The following is a 27293-nucleotide window of genomic DNA, read 5'->3' on the forward strand; positions in this document are numbered from 1 at the left end:
CATAAGGATATTGTGGGACGCAGGATTAATTATTATACAATCTTGAAAACTTCAAGCATCCCTCAGCACTTGGCTGTCTCTAAAGTACGAGAAACACGATGTTCTTTGAACAAGATAACGAGCCATTTCTCAGCTTGGAACTTTGATCTAGTCCATCAAACCAGTTTCTTAGCTACTTCAAGCAAATTAAGATCCTCAGGATAATGTTTGCAGGAGTCTGTTCCCTGGGAGCCAAACGGGAAGAATTCTGCACTGGTGTAACAGGAGTTACAGCAAATCAGAAGCAAAATCAGAAGCTCATGGGAACCTCTGGGACAAAAATCTCGAACTAGAGAAACAATTCCTTTATTCGTGGACATTGGCTTTGGCCATGCTGACCGCTCAGAAGGCACAGGGGATGTGCCTATACGAACAGAGGATATTGGTTTTTGTTCATAAATGTCAAAAAATAATAATTTAAACATACGAATCTATTATCTACATTGCCTACATGATTTTCCTAGAAATACACTAAAGTAGTAATAGGGGAAAAAAACTTAAAGCAATCAGTGACCTAGACAGTTACTTAAACGCGATCAAGAATGTATGAAAATAAGTAGGACACATCAATATCTTCTAATTGGCCACTTTTCATTTATTTTGAAAGCTATTCAAGACACCAGACGGTTTTAAAAAGGGTAGAATTAATAGTTTATTGTCACTGCTATATCAGATGGCAGTTGAGTATTATAATATCTATACTTGATCTTTCTTTTTTGTAAATAAAAAAAATTACAAGAGCCCATGGCTGGTTATGTTTTCAGAAAACATAATTAAACAAATTCATTGATGGTGGCTTCAAGTTTTTCCTTATTAGCTCCGGAAAATTCACCCACCTGTGAAGAGAACATTAAATTAGCGTTAGACGGGCCACTTTCTCTCTGTGTTGTGCGTAACGCCTGACAGAATGGGGGAAGGCTGAGGACAAGGGAGCAGGGGAACTATAATTAAAGTTAACATCCCCGGAGAATACAGTTTTAAGTTAAAAACAAAAACTAGGAAAATACAGCCCCTTAAGAAAAGACAAAAAACTCAAATATAATTTTCAGGGGGACATAAGTGCCTCTTAACAAAGACAAATGTACTTTATCACACAGGGTCCAGCTTAAGTAACACCTTTTTAATTACAAAACCTTTTTATTACAAAATCATAAGCATGTAACTCTAGAATATGACTACCCCTCTCAAGCACACCATAGGACATTTTAGGTGCAATGTTCAAGTGAAAACTATAAATGATTACACCCGTATTATTACTCTACCAACCGCAGTCAAGCAGGCGTTACTTCTGCCGGACCCTGTGTAGTAAGTGAAGCAGCAGTCACAGATTTAGTGACTAGTTCCAGCAAAGATCAGTTTTCAATCAGATGCACCATTATATACCTAAATCAACGAAGAGTGACATATTTAAACAGTCCTAAAAGTAGACCTTGGGGACATGCTTCCCAGTATGAAGGAATAAGTCCCTGCAGTTTCTTCATTTGTACCACACTTCCCCATTATTCAGTTAGTTTTCTTCGAGGTCAGATATACCCACCTTTTTTCCTCTTTTAAAAAACTGGAAGGTTGGCATGCATTTGACTTCGCACTCCGAAGCAACATCCTGGGGGGCGGGAATAAAAACGAGATTAAGTACTGAGCTTTGACAGAAGTAACCCCAAACCAGATTCTTTTCTTCTGTTATACGCGCCGTAAAGACTGACGCTACGTAACGGTAGCCTAACTGCTTAGAGTCTCCGTTAAAATGATCAGTAAGGAGCGGAATGCTCCCAGCGCCAGATACTGTGTTTGTACAGTGACTCAATAAGCTGGTTGGCCCAGTCGTACCCCATTTCAAGAATCATTAAGAAGCAGTAGCAAATTCTTTAACTGTACTCAGGACTATCATCCCAACTATTCCTTCGAATTAGCACCTCTTATCATTGCTCTTAGTTTTCCCAGTTTTATCATGGGAACGAGGGGCAGAGATGATCATAAAGACTAACGTCCCACGTGTCAGAAAGAGCAAGTTACCTGCAGAAGAATCGTTCAAGAATAACGTCACAGTAACCTAACAAGTGGCACGCTGGTTTTTCTTTGATTTTTTAGTTAAAAATGTTATGTTCTCAAACCTGGCTGCATTATCGGGGTCACCGGAGGGGCACTGCACGGCTCCCCTATAGCCACATGGTCAGTCGGGACGAGGCTGAACCCTAGCTGACTCTAATGCTCTAGCCTTTGTGGGCCGCCCAGCTGAGAAGAACGGGCAAACCCCAAAGGTCGTACCTTGGACTAGCGGGCACGTACCTTCTTCTCAGTGTGGTTCTTACCACATATGAAGACTTTTCTATAGCACAAGGGTCATGGAAATACCAAGCATTCTTCAATTTTGTTACAGGAACATCATGTGAGTACTTTGTTCACACAAGGTTTGGAGGGACATAGCATGAAAATGGTTTTGTCTGAACAAGTATTTCAGGTGAAGAGGCCTATTAAGGGATCGGCAACACCAGCTCAGCACTGGAAAGAGGATCAGGCATGAAATGGAGAACCTCAGGGTCCCCGAGCAGCAAAAACTGTGCAGGACAGCAACCAAGGAGGCAGACCCCCAGACCCAGGCCATGGGAAACCAGAGAACTTTCATGGAGTTTTTCCTGACTACATAATTTCCAAATATCATGGTTGATTTCCTCCAAATGTCAGACTGAGTTCAAGTGAGATAAATTTGGGAGACTGACATTTCACTAACACTGACCACAGCACAGCACACCTGCCTATCACAATCTTCTATGGACTTGACCTTCGCTATCCAAATTCAGTGCTTTACTTTTGTCTCCCACTTCTTGTTCTACGGACCAGTTTGCTATTTCTACAGTGACGTGAAAGTTACGCACACTGGTTAGGGCCATCCCAGCTATTTAATGATACTTCCAAGTGAGATTGATCTAGTTTTTACCCCTTTCTGTGTTTTCAGAACTGAAACCAGGTGACGGTTTTACCTAGAGTTCCCAGGCAACCAGAAGATCCACTCATGTGATTCACAGATGCCACAGGGAAAAAGCCACTCACTGTTGGTTCAATGAACTGTGTTCCGTCTGACCTACCTGCCTTGCTAACGCTGCTGGAATGACTAGGTGAGTGGGAGTGGCGGGTATGTGGTGACTCAAGGGTTCTGGAAATCCTCCCATTTTAACTCTGCAGCGGCTGTCCCGTAGGCAGTAAGGGCGCCTGTCCTCGGTCCACACCGCGCAGGGCGAGAACCCCCTGGCTCTGCCTTGGTGACCCACACTTCCGGAGCTGTAGTCCCACGACCTCTTCAGTGGGGTCCTAAGAAACTGTTCTCATGGTCACTCTCAGGACTGAATGACCTAAGTCACACAGCAGGGTGACTGTGTCTCACAGTATCTAGTACGTTATCACTTTCAAATAAGAATGTATTCGGCTGCTGCTAGTAGATAGGGTCAGCAAGTTTAGAGAAACCAGAAGTTTCTCTCAAGATTAAGTTAGGTTAAAACAGGGAGCAAGGTTTTTCCCCCAAACACATAGTATCTATTCTCAGTCCTTTTGTTTCTAAAATTCTGGGACACATCAGAACAACAGCTTTACTCAGTGACCATAAAACATCCACCCACTCCACACCTACTACATGCAGGGTAGGGGTGCTCGGTGGAGAAACAAACATGAATACGACGGCGTCCCCAGCCCCCAAGAAACTCTCAGGGACTAGTGGTAAAGGACAGACACAAAGCGATCACTGCACTGGGTTGGCCAAAAAGTTCATTCGTGCTTTCCTGTACGATGGCTCTAGTAGTGCTTAGCTGTCTTTAACTTCACTTGAAACAATTTTGTTAGATTATAATCTATTTTAAAAACCTTAGGTAAACTGGTGAATTTTTGTGTAGCCATGTTAATACTGAAGATGAAAGAAAATACCCAACATTTTTTTTTACATATTATGCTTTATCATTTCAAGACAGGTAAAAACGTCACAGAAATGCCAAAAGTTTGGGCAGTGTATAGAGAAGGTGCTGTGACCAATCAAATGTGTCAGAAGTGGTTCGCAAAGTTCAATGCTGGAGATTTCTCTCTGGATGGTGGCTCCACGGTCGAGTAAACCAGTTGCCAGCGATCAGACATGAACCGAGGGCGGTCAGTGTTCTGCGAGAGAGCTGACATTCTCAGAATATCCAAAATCAATGAAGCTATCGGTGAAAATGAAAAGGTGTCTTGTCTTTTATGGAAAAATCTAAACAGCCGTTTGGCCAACCCGATAACAACAGGTACGATTCAGTGAGTACTGACCACGTGCCGGGTGCTGCTCTGAGCACTTCACAGGCACTGCCTCACCGAATCCCCATGACCAGCCTACGATGCGGCACTGACGAGGACCGCACGGAGGCCCCGAAAAAGTAACTCGACCAGGCGCACACAGCTGACAAGGGACAGAGCCGGGAAATAAAGCAGGCAGAATAGGTACGGGGTCCACCCCACCCTCTGCCATCGACGCAAGAGAAGAGGAGCTGAGGACGTCGCCGAGGAAGGGAACTAATCTAGTCTGGGTCATCGAATGGGGTCCCGGAGCAGAGCTCCTGGGAAAGAGGCGAGCTCACGCCTAGGAGCTCATCAGGTAGGAAAGCAAAGGCTGTGCCAGCAACGGACGACTGTGGAATCCGAGGATGCGCTGAGGATCAGCAAGGTGGTGTGGGTAGGGCCTCATGGGTTTAGAGCGTACAACCACATGCCCCCTTTTACTGTCCCTTCAGTTCTTCTAGTAAACATTCCATGGTTGCTAAAAGAGTAAGCGACCCTGGCCAGCTGACTGGGGCAGGTATTAAGGTCTGATCATACAGAAAAACCAAGGCTCAAGGAGGAGGCGAGATCAGCCCGAAGCAGAACTGAGTGGGTCTGGGACCAAGGTCTAGTACCGCTGCTGCCTCACCCTCTAGGCCTCTCCTCCCCATTGGGGCCCGGGGAAAATGCCCACGTGTCTGTAAAGAGCTCTTATGTGACGCACCGTGAGCAGACCCTCCTAGTTCCGTGGGCTGTGCGAGAGGCACGGTTGCGTGCTGGGAAGCCAGATGACCTCATTTTAAACCCTGACTCTGCCCCTGTCCCTCCGAGGGCCACCTCCCTGTGTTCTTCTCGCTGTCGAGGGGGCGGGGGTGATGGCAGCACCGAGCACTTAAACGAGTCAATACTTACAAAGCACAGAGAGCAGTGCCTGGCACAGAAAGTGCTCCGTAAGCATTTGTTAATTAAACCACCCTGGAATTTCCCCCCTAATTATTCTCTCATTTCTCTCTCTACTAGGCACCTTGGTGTTCTTTCTTTAAAACACCTAGGTTTTCTAACTGACCCCAACTGAGACTAGAACACGTTTGTGAATACACTTCCTCACGTCCTGACTTCACGAGAACTTTAGACGTGGGCTCCACCTTTGGTGGTACCATCACCTCTACGGTTCATTATCACAGTCAAAGCCAACTTCTATTAACTGAGCTTCTCGGGATATTAGGTAGAAGAATACATAGGTTTTTAGAAAGGTAAATAACTGGGAAGTGAGGTACCAAAAGTTCAACCATCTATTTTTATGCTTATTTTAGGATGTGATATATACACCTCCTGATATCTCAGATTAAGCTCATAATTGGCACAATTACCCATTCTTCCAAAATATGTTTTTGCTAGTGCTGTGGTTCTAGTATGACTTGACACATATAGATGCAAACAGTCCCTTGCAATAGAGAAAAAGGCCAGCATGAAAAGCTCAGCAGGTTTCCCGATTTCCAGCCACGTACCTGACAGTCATCCACATCGACCTCCAGGAACAGCACGTTGGTGTACTTCTCAGAGAGGGACTGGAACATTTAAAATGAAAGTGCATGAAAAATCAGAACTCGCTACTGGCAGTCAATCCTCAACCTTCTTCAATGGAAATGTAATAAAAGTAGAGACGAATTAAAGATGCAAAAATTTAGACTAGGGACTGGTAGGCATAAAGGACACACATTTTCTCTGAGTCACATTCCTCCTAGTATAACTTGGCACACCCACTTTTGGGGTTCAAATCTCAAATACAGCAGGGCCCGTGTATCAAAGTGCACAAAAGCAAAGCCATTCGAGACGAGCAAATTAGCCTTTGAGAGCTAACTTCAATGGGCTCCCTGTATCATTACTGCTTCCAGACCAAACAGCCAATGACAACAAACCCCCAAACTTCACTTGTCTTTTTGTTTTTCCTCCCTAGCTTCCTGACCACCCAAAGGACACAAATCTCTCAAACACAAAGCGGCTGTTTGATACTCACGTGAAAAAAAGGCTTGATCATTTTGCAAGGCCCACACCACGTGGCGGAGAAGTCCACCACCACAAGTTTATCTCCTGCACTGTTCAAGGCTTCCTGGAATGCTTCCTAAGAGAAAAAGAAAAGCATGTGTTCAAAAGCCTTAATGGAACCTGATAAAATGTGACATAAAGCACAATTCTGGGGTTCGGAAAGTAAGACTTCTCTTTCCATGAAAAAAACAAAACAAACTGGGGAAAAAAAAACCCTTCAGTATCGTTTGCAGTGTTACTTGATAAAACAGGTATGTATGTAGATATTCATAGCTCCATAAATATATTATAAAATATTATTCCTCTGGATCCACACTAAACAAACAAAAGGAAAATAGATGTGTGTATGAAAAATGTTTCCACATCACATCAAGGTGTTTTGGAGACATTAACGAAATGCTCAACTCATCAAAGGGGTCACCTGAAAAAGCACAAAAGCACAGAATTTTGCCATCTATGACACTGCAGGTTACCTAAGATTTCTTTTAAAGTGAATACTTTTTTGATATTTTCTATGGTGGAACATTCCACCATAAAACTCCCCCCCCCCAAAAAAAGGAAGAAAATAACCCCCGAACCCTCACATCCAGTCACTGTTGACATGAAGCGTATTTCCTTGTATTCTTTTTAATGGAGTTTCCAGAGTTGAGATCCTACTATTTCTAGTTGATTTCTGCCCTTCATCCCCAAACTCTGCCCTCACGGTTGACCACGTGAAAAGCAGTTTTGGTTCCTCGAAAGGGATGCGTCTTAAAATAAAATCCCGCGAGCAGAAATGGTCAAGGAAACCGTCACCACCAGGCTCCCTGCATAATTTACTCATGGTCTTGATACTGTAACCCAAGCAACCTAACCTTTCAGTCACGAAACACAAGTTAACCACAGTTAGTCAGCGCCGACCAAAACCGGGGCAACACCGAGAAATCAAAACACGGACGTCCATCTAAGCTCAGCTGCTCCTCAGGGGAAAAGTGCCGGTCGCGTTGGTTTAATGAGAAACCGACACCCCCCTCCCTTGAGAGCTAAGGAAGATCAGATCTGGTCCCGGAAAAGGGAAAGTAAATAAATGAGGCACCACTAAAGTCTAAAGGGAAGTCCCCTGGAGCACGGTTACTTCTCTGGACTTCTAATTCCGATTTCATGTTTTCTTGGGAAACAGTTCGCCATGGTTTTTCAAGAATGGCCTGTCATGGCTCCTTCTCGAGTGTGCAGATACAACCTCCCGCCCCACCTTTGGGCGTGCGTGGGGAGCGCCGAGATGGAATCACCCAAATTATGCTGTCAAATCATCACCGACTTTCTCAGAGGAACTTCAAAGTCTTCCCTGACGAGTCTTCCGAGGTCAAACAAGCCATTCCACAAGAGTGAGCTCCAGGCAAGGCAGGAGAGTCAAGAACCACACTTTCCAGGAAGATGAACCCAAGCGACCCTTGAACAACATGGGCTTGAACTTTGAGGGCCCATTTATACACAGATTTTTTTCTCAATAAATATGTATAGTACTATAAATGTATTCTATCCTATGATTTTTTAAACACATTTTCTCTACTTTATGGTAAGAATACAGTATATAATGCATAACATATATGCATACCATAGAAAATGTGTGTTAATCGACTGTTCCTGTTTCCCGGTCAACAGGCCGTTGGGGGGCAACAGCTCTCCCCGGAGTTGCCCCCGCACCAGGGCCGGCTGCCTGTTGTGTTGTGAACATGGTTGGCTCTCGGCAAACACTTGGGAAGGTTCCTTCCAACACAGAATGTTATTTCAAACACGCGAGGAATTCCCGGAACAACTCTGAGTGAAATTCCAGCCAAATTACCTAAAATTCTACAAAGAAAAAGGCAACAGCAATAGAATGCTGGGCTCCAGCGGAGGTGAGACAGCCTGGTATGCGCAGGCTGCCCACGCCATTCCCTTCTCCCGAAACTTCAGCCTGCCCGAGCAGACGCCAGTTTGGAAATAGCTCCAAATTGCCTGACTTCTTAGTGAACCACAATCTCCAGCCCCTAGAAACTAAAAATTAAGCTTAATAAAGGTCCTCTTCACTGACACAGATACTTAAAAAACAAAACTCTATAGGTGGGGGTACCTGAATAGTTTAGCCGTTTCTTTCCCCAAACATAACCATACCAAAAGTTATTCATAAACACAGAAGAGGTCTGTAAAGCATTTAGCCAAGTGCCCAGGTTAAATACATGGCACCTCTTATTAGAAAAAGAAAAAAGAAAGAATAAACCTGCGTGTTGATTTCTTCCTCATCACATTATGCCAATGGTATGGGAACTAGATCCCAGGGGCTCCAGACTACCAACCGCTCAGAAAGAGTTGTCCTGGATGGCCAGTGGCACCAAGCCCACCAAGAAGAAACTCTTACGTGTATTCAGTATCTACAAGTAACATCCAAATTACTGTAGTTTCATTTCTTTTTTTTTAAAGATTTTATTTGTTTATTTATCTTTAGAGGGGAAGGAGAGAGGGAGAGAAACATCAATGTATGGTTGCCTTTTGTGTATCCCCTGCTGGTAGTTAGCCTGCAAGGAACCGGCCTGTGCCCTGACTGGGAATCGAACCGCGATCATCTGGTTCACAGGCCGGTGCTCAATCCACTGAGCTACGCCAGCCAGGGCTGTAGTTTCATTTCTGATTAATGATTCTGTATTCTAATTTTGAAGATCAACCATAATTTGATTATGAATGCCTTTGGGCCCCAGGGTGCAGTGCTTTTTGGAGAAAGAAATTTCTTATCACCCTCACACATCTTAGTGATTAGGGCGGTGTGGTACCTCTGACAAGGAAACCAGGGAAAGACTGAGCCATGTGCTCCAGGAATCAATTTTCCATTTGTACTGTGTGGATTCTGAGACAACTAACTAATACACACCCTTCAAAAGTTTTCTCAGAGCCTTCAGGGGTTCGCACCTGTTAGGTTAAACTCAGGAGGCGGCCAGGCCTTGGAGGAACATGCCTGCCCCTCCCACCCCCGCCCTGCAATAAACTGATTATTTGTCACTCAGTAGGTACTAAAAAGTATATGGAACAAACTTAACATTAATGACTCCTGTTTGCAACAAATGAGAGGGCTGCTAATTTTATTTTCTTCTTATAGGATTTATGTATTTATTTTTGGAGACAAGGGAAGGAAGGGAAAAATCAGTGTGTGAGAGAAACACAGATTCGTCACCTCTCCCACTGGCCTGGGGATGAAGCCACAATCCAGGCCTATGTCCCCACCAGGAAGTGGACTGGCGACCTTTCCATCTTTCCCTTTCTGGTGGGATACCCAACTGACTGCATCACACCCAATCAGGGCTAGAAGGCTGCTAACTTTAATACAAATGCTCACAATTTAAAAAAGGAATCCTAATAGGGGAAGAGAAATTATCAAAGACAAGCAGATAAGACTACAATTAATTAGCCAATCAACAGATGTGGGAGAAGACAAGTTTGGTCACTGATAATCAAAGACATTCAAATGAGAATTTTTCTTTCTAATGATCTGGCCAGAGTTGTGGGGGAGGTGAGTGTCCAAGGGAAGCCCCCGTGTTTCTCTGGGCATTTACAAGCCTTAAGAACCTCACCTTCCCTGACGCAGGCAATGCACTCCAGCCCCTAACCTGAGGAAACTGCCAGAACGCTGCACAATGGACAGTAAGTACAATGCGTTCTGAACAAAATATTCACTGAAGCAACAAACACTGCCTCCACTCCAGCAATGTGTTCAGATACTGATATGGGTACAAAAAGCCTGTGATTGTGTGTGAAGTGTTCAGGCTAAACTAGGGAAATAAAAGCTCAGACAGAAAACAGTATACATAAGGTAATGTCAACTACTTTGTAGCTGCTTGTAGGAAAACAAGATTTCGCTTCAAATTTTCTATAAGAAGTTAAGGGACCATTACGGAGAAACTGACGTTCGAACCCTGCCCCAGCATGTAACAGGCCTGGGCACTCAAGGACCTGCCTTTGGCCTGCTTTACTGGGGTGGGACTATCGCGGGGGCGGGTAGGGGGTGTGTGTGTAAATGCTCCCGAGGGGTCGGTCTCCCACTGTTTGAACGACACCAATTCTCTCCCACTCAATTTTCTGACTCTGCATTTAACAAACATTTCTTGACTGGCTACAATATATACCAGACACTATGCCGGGTCTGAGTTTTCCGTGCAGGAGGGTATTACCCTCGCAATAACTCTGGAATGGAACACTTTTTGCCTTGGGCATTCCAAAAGGACAGAACCACCATCCGTGTACCAGAAGACCAACGAGTGCCCGGGGGCATAGCTGGCTTCAGTAAGAGCCACCCATAGTGGGTGAAATCACACAGATCGGTATAGCAGCGGAGGCCTCCTGGCCCCGCCTTGGGGACCCAGTCATTCCGAAGCCAGAGCTACCGGCAACGCCCGGCAGGAAGAGGAGTCCCAAGAGCGCGGCCCGGACCTCACTTCCTCGCAGACACCTGGGGCCCTCGGGCCTCCAGGCCGGATTGGTACACGCGAGCGAGGACGGAAGGGAGGTTCTGCGGTTCGGAACCGCCCCTTTTGCAAGGATACAGCACGCGTCATCCCTGGGGCCTGGCCGTGATGGAGGCAGCCGGGGGTCTCCGGCGTAGACCCGCTCCCACGGCAGCCCACCCCACCCAGCCCGGGTGGATCACGCCACTCACAGGGTTGGGGGTGGCGGCTACTAACCCTGTGTTTTCTCCAAAGGGCCTTCAATCTCCTTGTCCGGGCTCGTATCCGGACAAATACGGAGGCCAAGGGCAGACTCCCTGCATCCCCTCACCCAAGTGAGGTTTCCCTGGGCAGAGGTGACGCAGGGAGCGCGCAGGGAGGAGATACCCGCACAGTCCACGCTCACGTGCATTGCCCGGCTCTACCCGCCCTCCAAGGGGCTATCGTCCATCTGCTCCCCTACGCCAGGGTGTGTTCCGGCGCCTCGGGGGCGCGGAGGCCCAGGTTTCTCGCGGTCCCAGGCCGAGCCGCCGCGACCCCTTCCTCCAGGAATGATGACCGGCGGCCTGCCCACCTCCAGCCTATCTCCTTCCCCAGCTACGGAGGCCGAGCGTAGCGCTCCAGCCTTTCCCGGGAGTGCATACCTTACTCTCAATTTGCTTCACCATTTTGGCGGCTGAGGTCTGACAAGCGACCGTAAGAACCGATGGAAATGGATGCAAAGCCGCAAATACAACTTGGACAGTGCGCAGCCCGCCTTCCCTTTATAGACTGGAGAACCGAGCGGGCGCGCCCCCGCCACACGCACGCCGCGCGCGCCCGCTCGGGCCTCCCGGGCCCGCCTAGACGCCGCCGCGAGGTCCCGCCTCCGGGAGTCGCCCAACCGCCGGGTGGGGGTGGGGGTGGGGGCGGGGCCGCTGTCAGTCGGCCGAGTCCGGGCAGGCGCCGGGCGGATCTCCTGGGGCAACCCCCAACCCGGGAAACCCTCCGTGGCTTTTCCGCAGGCCCCCGCCCCCACTTCCATCCCCGCACCCTAGCTGGGAAGAGGGGGTTCTGCGGGGACCATACAGAGACTTCAAGAGAGCATGCCCTGTGAATGGTGTCGGGGAGGCGGGGAGTCTGACGTCCACTTCCAGAGCCACAGACGAATTCACCTGGGAAGGGATCAGCCATCCCTTAATTGAATGGGACTGGGCTCCAGAAGAGGCGGCCGAGGCGGGACTGGGATCATCAAAAAGGCCCGCCGACCTTATCCCACAGCCCCACGGCCCCCCAAGCCCCACAAAGTGCTGAGTAACCATGACTAGGAAGTGTGTGTGCGCGTGCCCCCACCTTCTTTCCGGAATTTAAAGTGACAGTTTTCTCTTGCCTCCTCCTGTTCTTTCACTTTCATCGATGAATCCTCTGCTGCAATGACACAGCAATTTCGTGGGGTAGGCAGTCAGGGGAACTGGCCCATCTCTGGAAGAGCAGACAAGAGCCTGCGTGGGATTGTGACCCCGAGCAGGTTCTGACTTCCTGGTGCCTCAGTTTCACATTCCGTGAAATGGAAATTGTGATGGTATCCATTAAAGACCTCCAGCCTAAGAGAGATCCTTATTAAGAATTTATTTGTCCCAAAGTTATAACAGTTGCCGGGAAGCAAAATCTCAACAGATGGGCACATTGCTCCTGAGAATGGTAGTTTTTGCATCTTATTTTATACATTAGAATCAGAAGAGGCATAAGAGGGGTTATTTGAAATTTATTGATGGCAGATCAGGGAGGTGGGAGAAGCACAATGTGAAAGTCTCAGAGATTGGGTAAAAAGCCCAGTGGAGAGACGCTGGTGGGTATCGGATAGTCAACATTTACCCCACATGTGGGAACAAGATAACAGTGGTGTGGACGCTGGTGCTGGCCGTTGTGCTCTGATGGGCCTGGAAAAGAAGATTTCTCTGACGTTGCAAAGGTGTGTTATTTTGTGGTAGGCAGTTAGACTCCAGAAGAGCAAGAACCGTGGCCCAAGTACAGAAGGTCACCGGGGCAGAAGCCCTGGGTACCTAGCAATGGGCAAAACTGGGAGAACAAGGACCTTCCCCCCAGGGTGGTCTCTCCTTTCCTAGCAAATGGCTGGTCTTGTGGTAGACCCTCTTAGAGAGGCACGAAGGGGTGGAAGAATGGCCTCCCATGTGGGGCCCTTACATAACCGCTCCCTTTAAGCAGGCCTCAGTTGTGTTTCGGCTCCAGGCCCAGAAAACCAGCAAAACCAGGCAGGCAATATCATGGCTAACATCAGGACCAGCTGCACTGACTAATGACCCCCTGCCCTGGCACCAACCAATCAGTGGAGACCACAACCCCCAAAAGATACACCCTGAAAGCTGATGACTATTCTTTTGAGATCCTCCCCTGGGACGGCCCTTAAAATCCCAAACCCTTAAAAGCCTTTGGGATGGAGGACCCAGGGCCCTCTCCCTCCTGGGAGAACCCACCTATCTTTCCTCTCCATCTCTTCTCCCCACTAGGCCTTCCCCTTTTCCTCTTCTAAACATCAAGGGCCCTTCTTTGGCCTCTGTAACTTGTTTTCTGAGCCCATTTCTTCTACTGCTCACTTCTTTTACCTCTGTGGCCCTCTCAATAAACTTTGTCTTATAATTTGAGTTTCGTCTCAGAATTCTTTCTTTGCCAGCTCAAGTTCTGAGGCTGCTGACCCAAGGTTTGATTTAACTCCATGGGTCTAACACCTGGTGTCGTTTTTGCTGCCACCAGCAATCTTCGAGGCACAAGAACAACAGAGAATTTCAAAGTTAAAGACTGATGTTTGTCAGGGAAGCTGCAGGCCTAAGACATGACTACTCACCATAATCCCCCTTTAGTTAGGAATTTTTACGTTCAGACCACCCTGTGCAGTTACTTTGGTCTCTGGTTATGTAAGGCCCAAGATGCAGCTCTCCCCTAGCTTGTCAAGCCCCCTGTTTATCCATGATGATCTCTAACTCATGGTAGTGGCATTTTGAGGGTTAAAGAGCTCGTAAAAGTGATTAGAACAGTGCCTGGCATATAGTAAGCACTCAATAAAGTTATAATTATAGCTGTTGTGAGCAGTAATTAGACTCGCTTGGGACCATGGGGGTGCGAGGATGAGCTTGGTGGCCTTATATTTGTAATGACACCAGTACACGCACTTGTGTGAATTTTTTCTCAGCAGTAGTAGAACCTGGAATAGAGAAGTGGGCCCTTGGTTGTTGGTACAGGGATCCATGTTTCCATCTGGCAAGACTGGGGATTGTGAAAGGTGTGTTAGGGGCATTGTGAAGCCAGGAGGGTCTTTCTGCAAGTGAAGGTGGAGGTGGAGAAGCTATTGAGTTGGAGGAATACAAGCCAGGGTGTTGGGGTGCAGGGTCTGAGCACAGATTTTCAGAGTGGAGCAGCTCTGGGTGAAGCTACACATAGGTGTGATAGCCTGGGATGCTGAAACTGCTCCCTGGCTTCTCCTCAGAACCCCTGGTTTCCTTCTCATCACCCTTCAAAGGGAGGCAGGAAGAAAACCAGAAGTCTTGAACCTACCCTGCAAAGTTTCTAGAAGGTGGAGGAGCACGAAGCCACAGGTAAGGATATGGACAAGGGACACATTCTCAGGACAGTCCTAGACAGAGGGAGGGTGGACTGGCCTGAACGCAGCTACCAACTGGTAGAGAAGAGGCCTTATGGGGTACCCAGGGCAGAATACATCTTGCTTTTCTGTTGAGGTATCTTCAGCCCACCTTGCACTCCAGCTCCTGAACCTGTCTATTAGTTGGCTCATGTACATGGCAATAACTAATTGAGCTGCAGGAAGAGGAGGTACAAACCATGCGCAGCTGACACTCCTTCCTCTCCAAAGACCTTCCAAATGTCCAGTGACTCAGTTGGATGAGGCACTGACTCCCTCCTGCCTTCAAAGGACCAATATAGAATGAGGATGGGGGAATGCTACAATTATAGGGAACTGGGAGGCTAGTGTGTGTATTAAACACCCAGACTCTGCAATGATACTCCCTTGTCCTCTCCACTTTGTAGCTGGGTAACACCAGTGGAGTCTAAATAGCCTTTCTGTGACTCAGTGTCCTTGTCCATAAAATGGGGATAATAATACCTCATGCTATTATACAGGTTGAGTGGTTTAAACTATACACAAAGTGCTTAGGCCCATGCCTGGCACACAGTAAATGTTATATGAACTATGATTATAGGCATCTGAATGGAATGCTGAAATCCCTCGGGAATGATGGCAGGGATGGACGGGGAGATTGCAAAACAGGTGTCAAAGACCTAAGTGAACTAAGTAATCAGGAAATTAGTAGTGAACAGTGAGCTTGCTAATGTGAGTCTCAAAGGAAAAGAATATTTTTCTCCTTAAAGAGTAAAAGAAAGGTGGGCTAAAGAGGAAGGTCCCTCCCTGCAGAACACAGGGAACTTGAGTCCTTACGACTTGAGGGTGGCGAGGGGGTGATGTTCTGTGAGGAGGGTGAGGGGCAGGGAAATTGAGACAGCCCAGGGAGGGCAGAGCCTTTTCCGTGGAGAGGTGGGGATGAGAGGAGGAGAGAAAAGGTGTTGATGTAAGACCTTCCCTTGGGTGTGTCAGTAGGGAGTTGTATGCATTAGTCAGAACTCAGGAGAAATTCCGTCTTAAACTGACCTCAGGCAGAAGGAGAGTAACTCTTATTACCCAAAGACAGTTGTCAACGGGCACTATTCCTATTGCGTCATCCTCAGCAGACTCCCTCACATTTATGTAAGACAAGACCTGGCAGGTTTGGGTTCCTAACAGTTCCCTGTCCCTGGTGGAAGAACATTCCTCTCCCTTGCTCTGTAGTAAATGTCCTAGAGGCTGGGCTTCACTGACCTGAAGTGGGAGTAGAAGGTGGGCAGAAGGAAGGTCTCAGCTTTATTTGAACCATTTCCGTTAGGAGTGAGAAAAATCTAGAGGGCTACCAGCGAGAGAGAGGAAATGGGTGCTGGACAGGCCAAGAGGACATTTCCTCATCATGAAGAAGAGCAGAAACAGGTAGCGTGGGTGACAGATAAGCTTGCTTCAGGTTTCTGGGTCAGCTCAGCCTGAGGCTCCAAGCGGGGGCTGGAAAAGTAGGTGTGCTGTTTTTGTTCAGGTCCAAATGGGAAGAAAATTCCTCTCTAGGACTTCTGAAGTAAGCTTTTCTCAGTGTGGCCCTCCAGCGCCTCGCTTAGCACAGCTGGGAGTCCTTGGCGATACAGCAGAGTCCTGGGCTACACCCAGACAGACAGGTGGAATCGAGGTCTTTTGAAGTAGATCCCAGAAATCTGCATCTTAAAGACATATCCTGGTGTTAGACCCATTGAGATGGGACAGGCTGTCCTGGGATCTTCAGTTGTCCTTGAAGATGGTGTCTAGCAGGAGAGTTGAGATGAGGACATGAAAGAAAATATGGTAAGTGATATAAAATTGCAAGCTCAAAATACTATGGTCAAGAAGGTGGTCAGAGGAAAAGAAACAAATACACATGTTTAATAATTAAGCGTCAGGCCTAGAGCTGGGCGTGTTGCAACATTCTTCCCAACATCTGCGGGGAGATAGCTATTATTCTCTCCGTTTTACAGGAAAAGTCGTTGAGGTTCAGGAGGCCGTCTGGTTACACCACATGGGCACGGAATCTTCCCCTCTGTTCATGGCGGGAGGAAGTGGTGGCGGTTTTCAGGCCAGCTCATCCATCTATGGTGAACACTTCTCATTTCAGTGGCGAAAAATGACATTCTTTATGGTAATTTACAAACTCTATAAGCATGTTTTTGACTAGTTGGCAGAAACACCCTCTGGAACATCAGCTCCTACTTGGGGATTTTCAGGTGCTAATTGAACCGTCCCAGGAGTGGACTCCTGATTAGAGAACTTCACACGTTAACTGTTTAGACTGAAAAAGGCTAATATGCTTATACACAGACGGCACACTGTCGGTGCTCAATCTTTGAATGTAGATTTCAATGGTAGAATACCCCTGTGCATTTGTACTCTGCACAGTACTGTTCTCCACCGCCCTTAATGTGGTGCCACCACCCCCTCCTCTGCCTCTCAAACCCTTTTGTTGTGCGCCCTGCTGGACCCAGCTGGGTTCAGCAAGCACACTCCGTTCTTAAGGTCTCCTCAGATGTTTCTTTTGTCCTAACTGAAACTTCTGCTCTTCTCAGGCACAGGCTCCAGGAATGTCAGGGCTGGCCAGGAGGCTGGGCAAATGCTGTGTAAATGCTGCTTCAGGACTCCTACCCCTCCTTTAAAAATCCCACTGATGGATCTGGAAAAAAAAAAAGGAAAAAGAAACTTGAACATTATCCCACACCATACAACAAAATCATTCCGAGTTTACTATACTAGAATGTTGGAGACAATCTTTCTGACCCTGGGGCAGGCAAATACGCCTTCGGCAGGACAGGGAAATTATGAACTATAAAAAAAGCTAATACATTGGACTTCATTAAAATTAAGAATCACTGTTCTTTGAAAAACATTGTTTAAAAAAATGAAAAGGCAAGTAACTCACAGATAGGGAGGAAACATGCTTAATGCATACACCTAACGAAAAACTTAGATCCAGAATTTATTTATTCATCTATTACATTTGTTATTGCATTTTCCCATTGTATTTAGCCCAACTGTGTCCTCTTCCACCCTGCAGTCTCCACCCTGCCCCACAACTCACCCCCGCCACCCCACCATCACCACACTGTGGTCTGTGTCTATGGGTTCTTTCTCTTTTTTCTTCTTTGCTCTCTCCCTTCAGCCCCCGAACCTCCCTACCAGAGCTACCAGCCTGCTCTCTGTCTACAACTGTCTCCATTTTGCTTGTGAGTTCAGTTTGTTCATTAGAGTCCACAGATGAGGAAATCGTATGTCAATTGTCTTTCTCTGACTGGCTTATTTCACTAAGAACTCTTACAACTCACTTATAAGACAAACAGCTGGCCAAAACACGGCAATACATATAAACACACATTTCTCAAAAGAAGATATATTGATGATCTGTACATACATGAACAGAGAGATGGTCAACATAGTTTGTCAACGGGAACCTTGAAATTAAAATCACAATGAAATTACATTGCATGCACTAGACTGAAAAAATTTCAGACACGGATAATGCCAAATATTGGTGATACTGTGGATTAGCTAGTAATGACTTCCTTACATTGCTGGTGTGACTGTAAAATTGTACAACCATTTTATCAAATAGCTTGGTAGGTTTAAAAAATTTTTTAAATGAAGCTAAACACACATTTACCATATGACCTAGTAATTCCACTTCTGGGTATTTACCAAAAAGCAACTAATACTCATAACTACATGAAGACTTTCCTGAGTGCTCATAGCAGCTCTATTCGTAACAGACCAAACTGAACCCAAATGTTCAGCATCAGGTGACATACTATTGCTACTACTACTACTACTTCACAATTTATTTATATAATAGAATACTTCTCAGCAACAAAACAGAATAAACTGCTTATATACACAATAATGTGGATAAATATAAAAAAACATGCTGAGCCCTGGCTGATGTGGCTCCGTTGGTTGGAGCATTGTCCCCTAACTGAAAGGTTGTGGGTTTGGTGCCGAGTTGGAGCACATACATAAGTCATGGGTTCTGTCCTCCGTCCAGGCATGTACAGGAGGCAACCAATCAATGTTTCTCCTTCTTCTTCCTCCTCTCTCTCAAAGAGTAATGAAAAAAAAGTCTTTGGGTGAGGATTAAAAAAAACACATGCTGAGTGGAAGAAGCCAAACACAAAAGACCACCTACCTTGTGAATCCACTCATAGAAAGTTCTAAAACAGGTAAGACAGAAAACAAATCAGTGGTTTCTCAGTGTTGGGGTGAGGGATCATGGAAAGGCACAGGGCAAGTTTCTGGTGGCTATGTAGAGCTATTCGTGTTTTTACAATTCATGGAACAATGCACTAAAAATTGAGCACATTTTATTTATTATGAATGTAAACTATATTTCTAATAAAGTTGATTCAAGCAGTAAAATGTCATCTCTGAATAATCATTTCTATGCACAAAATCCATCCTGACGATATTAAAAATACATTCACAAAGCAACAAAAATTGGACAAATTGGAACATTTTGACAGTATTATAATCCAGGCCATATAAGTTGTAGTGGTGGCTAACTGAAAGCGACAGTGTATGTAAAAGTATATATTCCTCTTGTAGCTACTATAGCCTCCAGATAGGCTATAAGAGGTTAAACATACGTAATCTAATTGAGTGAGTTACCATATTTATCCTAAGTCTAGGGACAGAGAACCATTGAAGAAAAAATACAAGTAAGTAGAACCTGATGGGCTCTTTATTAAAAACCACCTGCAAGAGTCTTGAGCTATCTACCTGAATGCTTCAAGTACTAACAAAGCATGTAGCTAAAAAAGAGTTAGAACCCTCACACCCTGAGAACAGGAAAAGGACAAGGAGGCCTACTCTTACCACTTCTGTTCAACTTCGTACTGGAGGTTCCAGCCAGAAGAATTAGGCAAGAAAAAGAAATAAAGGCATCCAGATTGTAAAGGAAGAAGTAGAACTATCGCTATTTGCAGATGACATCTCGTATACAGATAATTCCAAAGATCCTAAAAGCTATCAGAACTAATAAGCAAGTTCAATAAAGATCCAGGATATAAGCTCAAAATAGAAAATTCAAAAAGAATGAATTACATGAATATAAATTTAATAAAAGAAGGGCAAGACTTGTTTTATGAAAACTGCAAAACTTTATTGAAAGAAAGTAAAGTGTAAAATACACGGGAAGAAACTTGTATTCATGGATTAGAAGACAATAATATTAAGATGGCAATACTTCTCCAAAGGACATATTGAGTCAACACAGTTTCTATGAAAACCCCAGGCGCTTTTATTCCCTCTAAAATTGACAAGTGGATCCTAACATTTATATTGAAATGCAAGGGATTCAGAATAGCCAAAACAATCTTGAAAAAGAAGAAGAAAGTTAGAAAACTCGCTTCCTAATTTCAGAATTTACTACAAAGCTATAGTAATTAAAACAGGATAGTACTGGCATCAGGGTAGACCAATAGATCAATGGGCTAGAACAGAGGTCAATTGATTTTCAAAAGCATTCGAGACAATTCAACGGGGAAAGGATAGTGTCTTTCACAAATGCTTTTGGGGCAACTGGACATCCACTTGTAGAAGGAGGTTGGACCCTTACATCACACCATTTCCCAAAATTAACTCAGACTGGATTAGACTCAAACCTAAGAGCTAAAACTATAAAACTCTTAAAGGAAAAGATAGATATAAATTTCTGTGATCTTGGATTAGGCACTGATTGCTGAGATATGACATCAAATGAACAACAAACAACCAAATAAAAATATATATATTTTGGACTTCTTCAATATTAAAAAGTGTTGTGCTTCAAAGAATACCATCAGACAACCCACGGAGTAGGAGGAAATATTTGGAAATCTTATATTTGATAAGGGACTTGTACCTAGAATACGTAATGAACTCTCACAACTTAACAATTGAAATATGGGCAAAGGATTCAAATAGACATTTCTTCAAAGAAGATATACAACTGGCCAATAAGCATCTGAAAATATGATCAACATTATTCATTATTGGAGAAATATAAATCAAAACCATAGTAAGATATTACTTTATAGTCACTAAGATAGCTGTAATAAAAGATGACAACAAGCGTTGGTGAGGATGTGGAGAAACTGGAATGCTCAAACATTACTGGTGGGAATAAAACAGAGTAAAGCTGTTGTGAACAACAGTTCAGCAATTCCTCAGTAAGGAAAATACAGCATTACTGTATGATCTAGCAATTCTACTTCTAGGTATATGCCCAGTAGAGTTGATAATCAACGTACACACAAAAACTTGCACGAAAATGTTCATAGCAGCTTTTACATTTTTATATTGAGGTATAATTGACATATATTCATTTCAGGTGCATGATGTAATGATTGGATATTTGTATACATAGCAAAATAATCACAAGCCACATTATTCTTAATAGCCAAAATGTAGAAATAATTCAAATGTGCTTCAACTGATGAATGAATAACAAAATGTGGTGTATCCATATAATGGAATATTATTTGGAATGAAGTTATGCTACATGCCACATACAGCTGAACCTTGAAAACATTCAAAGTGAAAGAAGACATACAAAAAAGTACACATATTATATGATTCCATTTATCTGAAAACTTCAGAAAAGACAAATTCATAGGGTCATTAAGCACATTAGTGATTTCTGGAGTCTTGGGGAAGGAGGGGAATGGGGAATGACTATTAACGGGTATGGAGTTTCTTTCTGAGGTCTTCGAAATGTTCTGGAATTGGATAATGGTGATCATTATACAACTTTGTAAATATACTAAGGAACACTCAAGTGTACAACAAAAATTGGATAAGAATCTTTATTCTGTCTTCACCAAATCATGCAATGTAAATGTATATGTTTTATAAATTATTTTAAAAAGAAAAAGAAAAATCCCTCCCACCGCATTTAGGTGAATTCAGTTCCTGTACTTCTACTTTGGAAACATTATCTTTCTCAAAGGTATGAGTTAATGGTGGATACATTGTCTTTTCCTGTGGGAGGCACTGCCTGCATACTGCCCACCCCCCGCCTCCCCCCATCTGTCCGTCTTAGATGAGAATAAATCTACCAAAACATGATCTGCTTGGAGAGGCAAGGTAACCAGTCTCTCAGAGGAGCAAGGTCCTGAACATTTCCTTTCTGCATTTTTATTAAGTTCAGCTCACACAGAGATAGATAGTATGCATGTAAAGCTCATTGACCAATGTCCAAAAAGCTGCAGTCATGAAAAACTGATATCATTTACAGATAATAGTTGAAGGAACACAGGGATTGTCTCTGGTCAGGGTTGGCTTTAGCACAGGAATCTGTTTCATAGCAACAGGGCTGAGCAAGCCTCAAAGGAAACAATGTATATTCTTTCTGTGGCCAGATTCACCCCTAGGAGGTGCCTGTTCTAGTACAAGGTTGCAGCTGCCTCTGGCATAGTTCCCAGGCTGTCAGGCCGGGAGAGCAAAGCAGCCAAGAGACTAGGAGACTTTTACAGAAAGACTGAGGACTTAGGCTAAGACAAAGCCATAGGGTGAGGTCCTTTCTGTCCCTTCTCTGTAGACCCTTAAGTTCTTCCCTGATGACCCATTGTGACTGTGCCTGTCTTAGGTTGCCCCTCGTCTTTTGAGGGTTCTTACCCATATTGGCTTAACCAGTCATCTACCCAGACCAGGCGAGGGGGAGTGAGGGAGGCAGGGGCTGCGCTCCTGCCAGGAGAAAATGTTCTGTCTCCTTAGTGGCTCATGTCTCCAAGGCCTTTTCACTCAGCTCTAGCCATGGGACTCTTTGAGTTCATTAGTGAGGCTACAGTCCCTGAAACCAGGCAGGACGGCTCCCAACATTCTCCCAATGCCATTAACTGCTTGTCTAGAGATAAGAGTTACCCTGACTCTTATAGGGAAGACAACTTACTTATAGACAACCACCAATAAACCATAAAGTATGCATTTTTGATTATCGCTCCTTACCTGCATGGCCATTGGTATGCCAAATCATTCAGCGGCACTAAGACCCCCACCCAGAGAGCAGACAAAAACCCTCAGGACAGAAGACCTAGGGACATGCTCTCTCTTTCTCTTGAGTAAGCCTGTGCCTTTCCCCATCCTCCTTCCCCAGGCATGTCCTCTCTGTCTTTCTTTTTCCTAAGCTCCAAGGGCCCTTCTTTTGCCTCTATAACTTGTCTGCTAAGCCTACATAGACCAGGTGACTTACTTCTTTTTACTTCTGTGACTTTCCAAATATACTTTCTTCTTCGATTTGAGTTCCTTGGTTCTGAGTTCTTTATTTGCTGAATTCAAGTACCAAATTTGCTGAACCGAGGTATGCGACCATTCTGGTGATATTTCACCACTAACACTCACACGCTACTTCTTTAAAAATGTCCTTCTCCTCCTTTGAACTTGCTAATTGACAGCTACAAACTTTTGTAGTGCAAGTTGAGATTTGTATAATCAGGGTTCCTAGCTGCAAGGAACCAAAAATTATATTGTATGATTTATTCTCACAGAATTCCCAGTAATAATGTAGAACCAGATTTGGAAACTGAGCAGGAAAGAAGGTAGCAGGAAGGACCACAACCAGAAAACAAGCCACAAGTCCTGTCTAGCAAGGACCCTTTTGCCATGGCAACCGAACATTTCCCTACCACTGGAAACTGGCGGCTGTTGGATTAGGATTGTCAGGTAAAATACAGGATGTCTACTTAAATTTAAATTACAGATAAACAATGCATATTTTTTTAGTATAAGTATGTCCCATGCAATATTTAGGACATAGTTATACTAAAAGATACAAAAATCATTTGTTTTTTAATCTGAAATTTAAATTTGTATCTTTATATTTTCACTTGCTAACTATGGCAGCCCTATGCTTAATGTACCATTGCTATTGCCATTGTTATTGCTGTTGCCATTGTTCCCTGGAAACAAGCTACCACCTGCCACCCAAGTGGATTCTCCGGGAGGTTCCTGGCTCTTTGCATCACTGGGCTCTAAACGAACCTGGCTGAGCCAGTCATGCGTGATTGGTGGAGGTTCTGTTACTTGTACCTGCTCTAGCTGGGACAGAGGTCAGAGAGCTGATGATGTTTCTATTGTCAATGGAAAGTGGCCTCTGTCTTCTACTGTGTCTTAAATTTCTCAGACACAAGGTTGGGGCACTAGTGAGTTTCAGATATTGAAGGAGAAAAAGGCTCAATGCCTACCCTATTTTCTCTTGAAAATACTTGCCTTTTCATTGTCTAGTGGCCTGTGAGTTGGGAGCCACGTGTGATAATATAATTCTCTTTGCCAGTGACTGGTTCGAGAACATAGATCTCAGCCTATTAGCACATGGCATGTCCTTGGCCACAAGGGGTTGTTTCAGGATTGGGCACGTGACCTAATGTGGGTGAGAGGAAAGTTGGCTAGGGGATTCTAGAGGAACTTACCTTATTCTCAAGACCTGCATTAAAAAATAATCTTGTCATCCTCCAGACACTGTTTTGCGTGGTTGTGAGGCCTGGAAATTCGGCATCCATCTCGCCTCCAGCCCGAGATGGAGAACAGAGGGAGAAAACGAGGGCAGAAAGCACCATGGTAACTGCAGAGATGCAGACTGGAACCACTGGATTCGGTCCCCCGAGGCCTCTCACACATCAGAACGCCCAGTTCCATGCACCAACCCATTTCTGTTTAAGAAGCGTCAGGTTGGGTGTTCTCGTACTCACAGCCAAAGCAACCCAGCCGAAAAGAGAATTTGTGAATGTGTGAGCCATTCTTGTAAGCTTCGCATTTGTGGAATTGTGAAAGTTCAGCATAATGTGTTTTGACTGAACTAGAAATTATTGCTATTATGAAATTGCGAGCCAAAGATTAGCATTTAAATGAATGCTATACAGACAACACAAACAACTGGAGATTTGCTTCATGAGGCTGGGGAAAGATGCAGCTTATGATTATTGCCAGCTTCTTGCTCTTTTTGCCTCGGAGATGAGCCAGCCTCTCAGGCAGTACTCTCTGAGGACCGAAACATTTAGATTCCTGGAAAGGGCTATAGTACAAATGTAAATAGTATTTTAGAAAACTTTACCCTCCCTCCTTCTTATTGCTTCACTGGGAGAGAGAGAACAGCTCCGGTTGTGGCCTGTTTCTCAACCCTCCCCACTTCTTTGGTTACCAACACCCTGCTTTTCCTTCGGATAACTCTCTCCTCCTTCCCTGTAATCCTGTCGGACCGGCCATTTGGGCACCACACCTGCTCCTCCCACTAAACCCAACCTCGGGCATGTGGCTTCAGGCCATACTCGCAGGAATTCAGCTCTCTAGGACAGTGATGCAGGAGGGAAAAAGCACTCATGTCATTCCCAAAGGGGCCCGGTTTTTGCCTCTTCTGAGGCTTGATTTGGCTACGGCCCCACCCCCCTACTCCCCAGAGGCTTGGACTGAATTTCTCTTGCATGTTGTCAAAAACCAGGTATTAGCTGATATTCTACACCCAACACTCTCAAACACAAGTGAGCCTTTATTTAGGAGTTGCTTTTTAAAAAGACTTTATTTATTTTTAGAGAGGAGAAGGAAGGGAGAAAGAGACGGAGGGAAACGATGTGAGAGGGAAACTGATCAGTTGCCCCTCACATGTGCCCTGACTGGAAGCCCAACCTGCAGCTGAGGCATGTGCCTGGACCAGGAATTGAACTGGCAACATTTCCCTTTGCAAGATGATGCCCCACCACGCGAGCCACACCCATCAGGGCACCAGTTGCTTTTCAAATTTTTAGTAGGCACGGGTAACTATAAGCCTGATATAAGTCTGTTTATCATGTCCGTCATGTGCTTAAACTACTGCATGATCAATTGCTAACAAAAAATGTACAGGGGACTAAAGTATTGGAAGTTAAAATGTATTTTTAAGATGAAAACCCCACTTAAATAGAACGTACTGTATCCAAGACATTGTTTATTTGTTTAATTGTCATTATGATCTAGTGATGTAAAAGTATCATTGCCCCCATTTTACAGATTATGAAACTGGAGCACAGACAGGTTGAGTAACATAGTCAAAGCTACACAGCTCGCAAGTGGTGAGTGAACTTGCGATTCAAACCGTGACATCCTGACTCCAGTCCAGGCCTTTGTCCACCGTGTAAGGTCTGGCATCATCAGAATACTGAGACACAAAGTACCAACAGGACTTCTAATGAATAAGATTAGTTATCTGCAAAAATGTCTTAGTGATAGAATATCTTCCAGTCCAGAGGCCAGAAAGATAAACAGAGTTGGCTGAAGCCCCTGGGCTCCTGTGTTCAACTTGGAAACTGCCTAGGTTTTCCAACCACAAAAACCCTTATCCAATTAGTTAGCAAACAGGAGCTAAGTCCAAACATCTGCTAGTGCTTCCTACTCCCTATTGCCAGGTGCTCCATGAACAGCCTTGGATCAATAAGTAATTACGATGGAGGCAAAATGATACGATTAATTATATGACTTTAACTTTTAAGTTTATTCCCATTATAAGGCTCCATAGTTCCTGAAAGGCTGCTATAGAAAAGGAAAGACTAGAAAACCAAAGCCTTTCTTCTTTCTTTTCTTTCTAAATGGTTTATTTGTGTATTTTCTTATGTAAGCGAGAGCAGGCAAGGGAGGGAGAAACAGAGGAAGAAAAGACGTCAGTGGGTTGCCCTCCTTACGTGCCCTGACTGGAGACTGAACGTGCAACCTCAGCATGTGCCCTGACCAGGAAGGAACGGAACCAGTGACCTTTTGCTTTGCAGGACACGACCAACCAACTGAACTGCACCAGTCAGGGCCCAGAGCATGTCTTACCGCCATGAGCAACAACTTGAGGCTACCCCCAAAGAGCATGTAGCTACCTAAGGGAATAGGTCTCAATGACACAACAACAGGAATAAATGGGAAGTTGCCACTGTGCAGTGACAGGAAGGAGACTGCTATGGTGTTACTAAAATGTAAAACCAGGAGCCCTTTTACAATTTGGGAAGCCAGAGACGGCCTCTTGGAAGAAAAGTCCTTTGAGTTAAAGGTGAAGAGGCAAAAATGGTGGAAGGAGGAGCATCCAAGAAAGAGGAAACAATGTGTACAAAGGGCCTCAGGGTGGGAAGGTCAGCACCTTCCCAAATGGAAAGAAGCCAGACTGGCTGTAGCGGTGTGTGTGTGTGTGTGTGTGTGTGTGTGTGTGTGTGTGTAGGGGGGGGCGCTGGAGTGCTATGAGACGTAAGTATGAAGGGGGTCAGGGTAAAATCCTTAAATCCTGTACCATGTTAAGGATTTAAGGCTTTGTTCTGAAAGCAGTGAGGCTCCCCAGAAGTTTCCACGTCCCATTTATTGTTCCCTCGCTCTATTTCCATTTCAGTACATTGGAAACTGTCCCAAAGACTGATTCACTCTCTGTGAGCAGGAATAATCTTTCTGAAAGCCCTTGATAAACAGCTTTATGTGTATAAGGTGTGATTGTTTCCCTTGCTATTCAAAAACAGTTCTCTTTGCTTGCTCTGGCTCAACATTTGATGAAAAAATAGAAATTTACTTCATGCAGTTCCGGAGGCTGGGAGTCCAAGATCTGGGTGCAGGTGTTGCTCAAGTGAAGAGGCTCCTCTCCTAAGTCACAGACTTCTTGTGTCCTCACATGGCAGAAGGGGCCGGGGAGCTCTGCGGGGTCTCTTTTTATAAAAACATAGACAAGGGAGGGGTAATTTCAATATATTAATTTTCCCCGTTGCAGTGATAACCCCAGTAACAACAATGGCACAGCCAACAATTACTGAACGTTTCCTACCCTTTCAATCTTCAGGCTTTGTGAAAGAAGTTACCAGTGAACTTTTTGGTTAGCAAGAGCTAAACACACCTCAATCTTTGGATCCTTTTCTACCTGG

At 44.9% G+C, this 27293-nt stretch overlaps 1 protein-coding gene across 1 annotated transcript; it reads right to left on the reverse strand.

The window, feature by feature from the left end:
- Window positions 1–612: 612 nt before the first annotated feature.
- On the reverse strand, window positions 613–11597 carry TXN (thioredoxin). Its single transcript, XM_037035908.1, has 5 exons — window positions 11450–11597; window positions 6326–6430; window positions 5817–5876; window positions 1577–1642; window positions 613–875 (listed from the first exon to the last, which is right to left on the reverse strand). The coding sequence occupies exons 1-5, from the start codon at window positions 11471–11473 to the stop codon at window positions 813–815; spliced, it is 318 nt and encodes a 105-aa protein (XP_036891803.1). The 5' UTR covers window positions 11474–11597; the 3' UTR covers window positions 613–812.
- Between the last annotated feature and the right edge of the window lie 15696 nt (window positions 11598–27293).

The sequence above is a fragment of the Sturnira hondurensis genome, unplaced genomic scaffold (genome assembly GCF_014824575.4).
Source record: "Sturnira hondurensis isolate 20B ecotype Veracruz unplaced genomic scaffold, ASM1482457v3 Scaffold0022566, whole genome shotgun sequence".
NCBI classification, from domain to species: Eukaryota; Metazoa; Chordata; class Mammalia; order Chiroptera; family Phyllostomidae; genus Sturnira; species Sturnira hondurensis.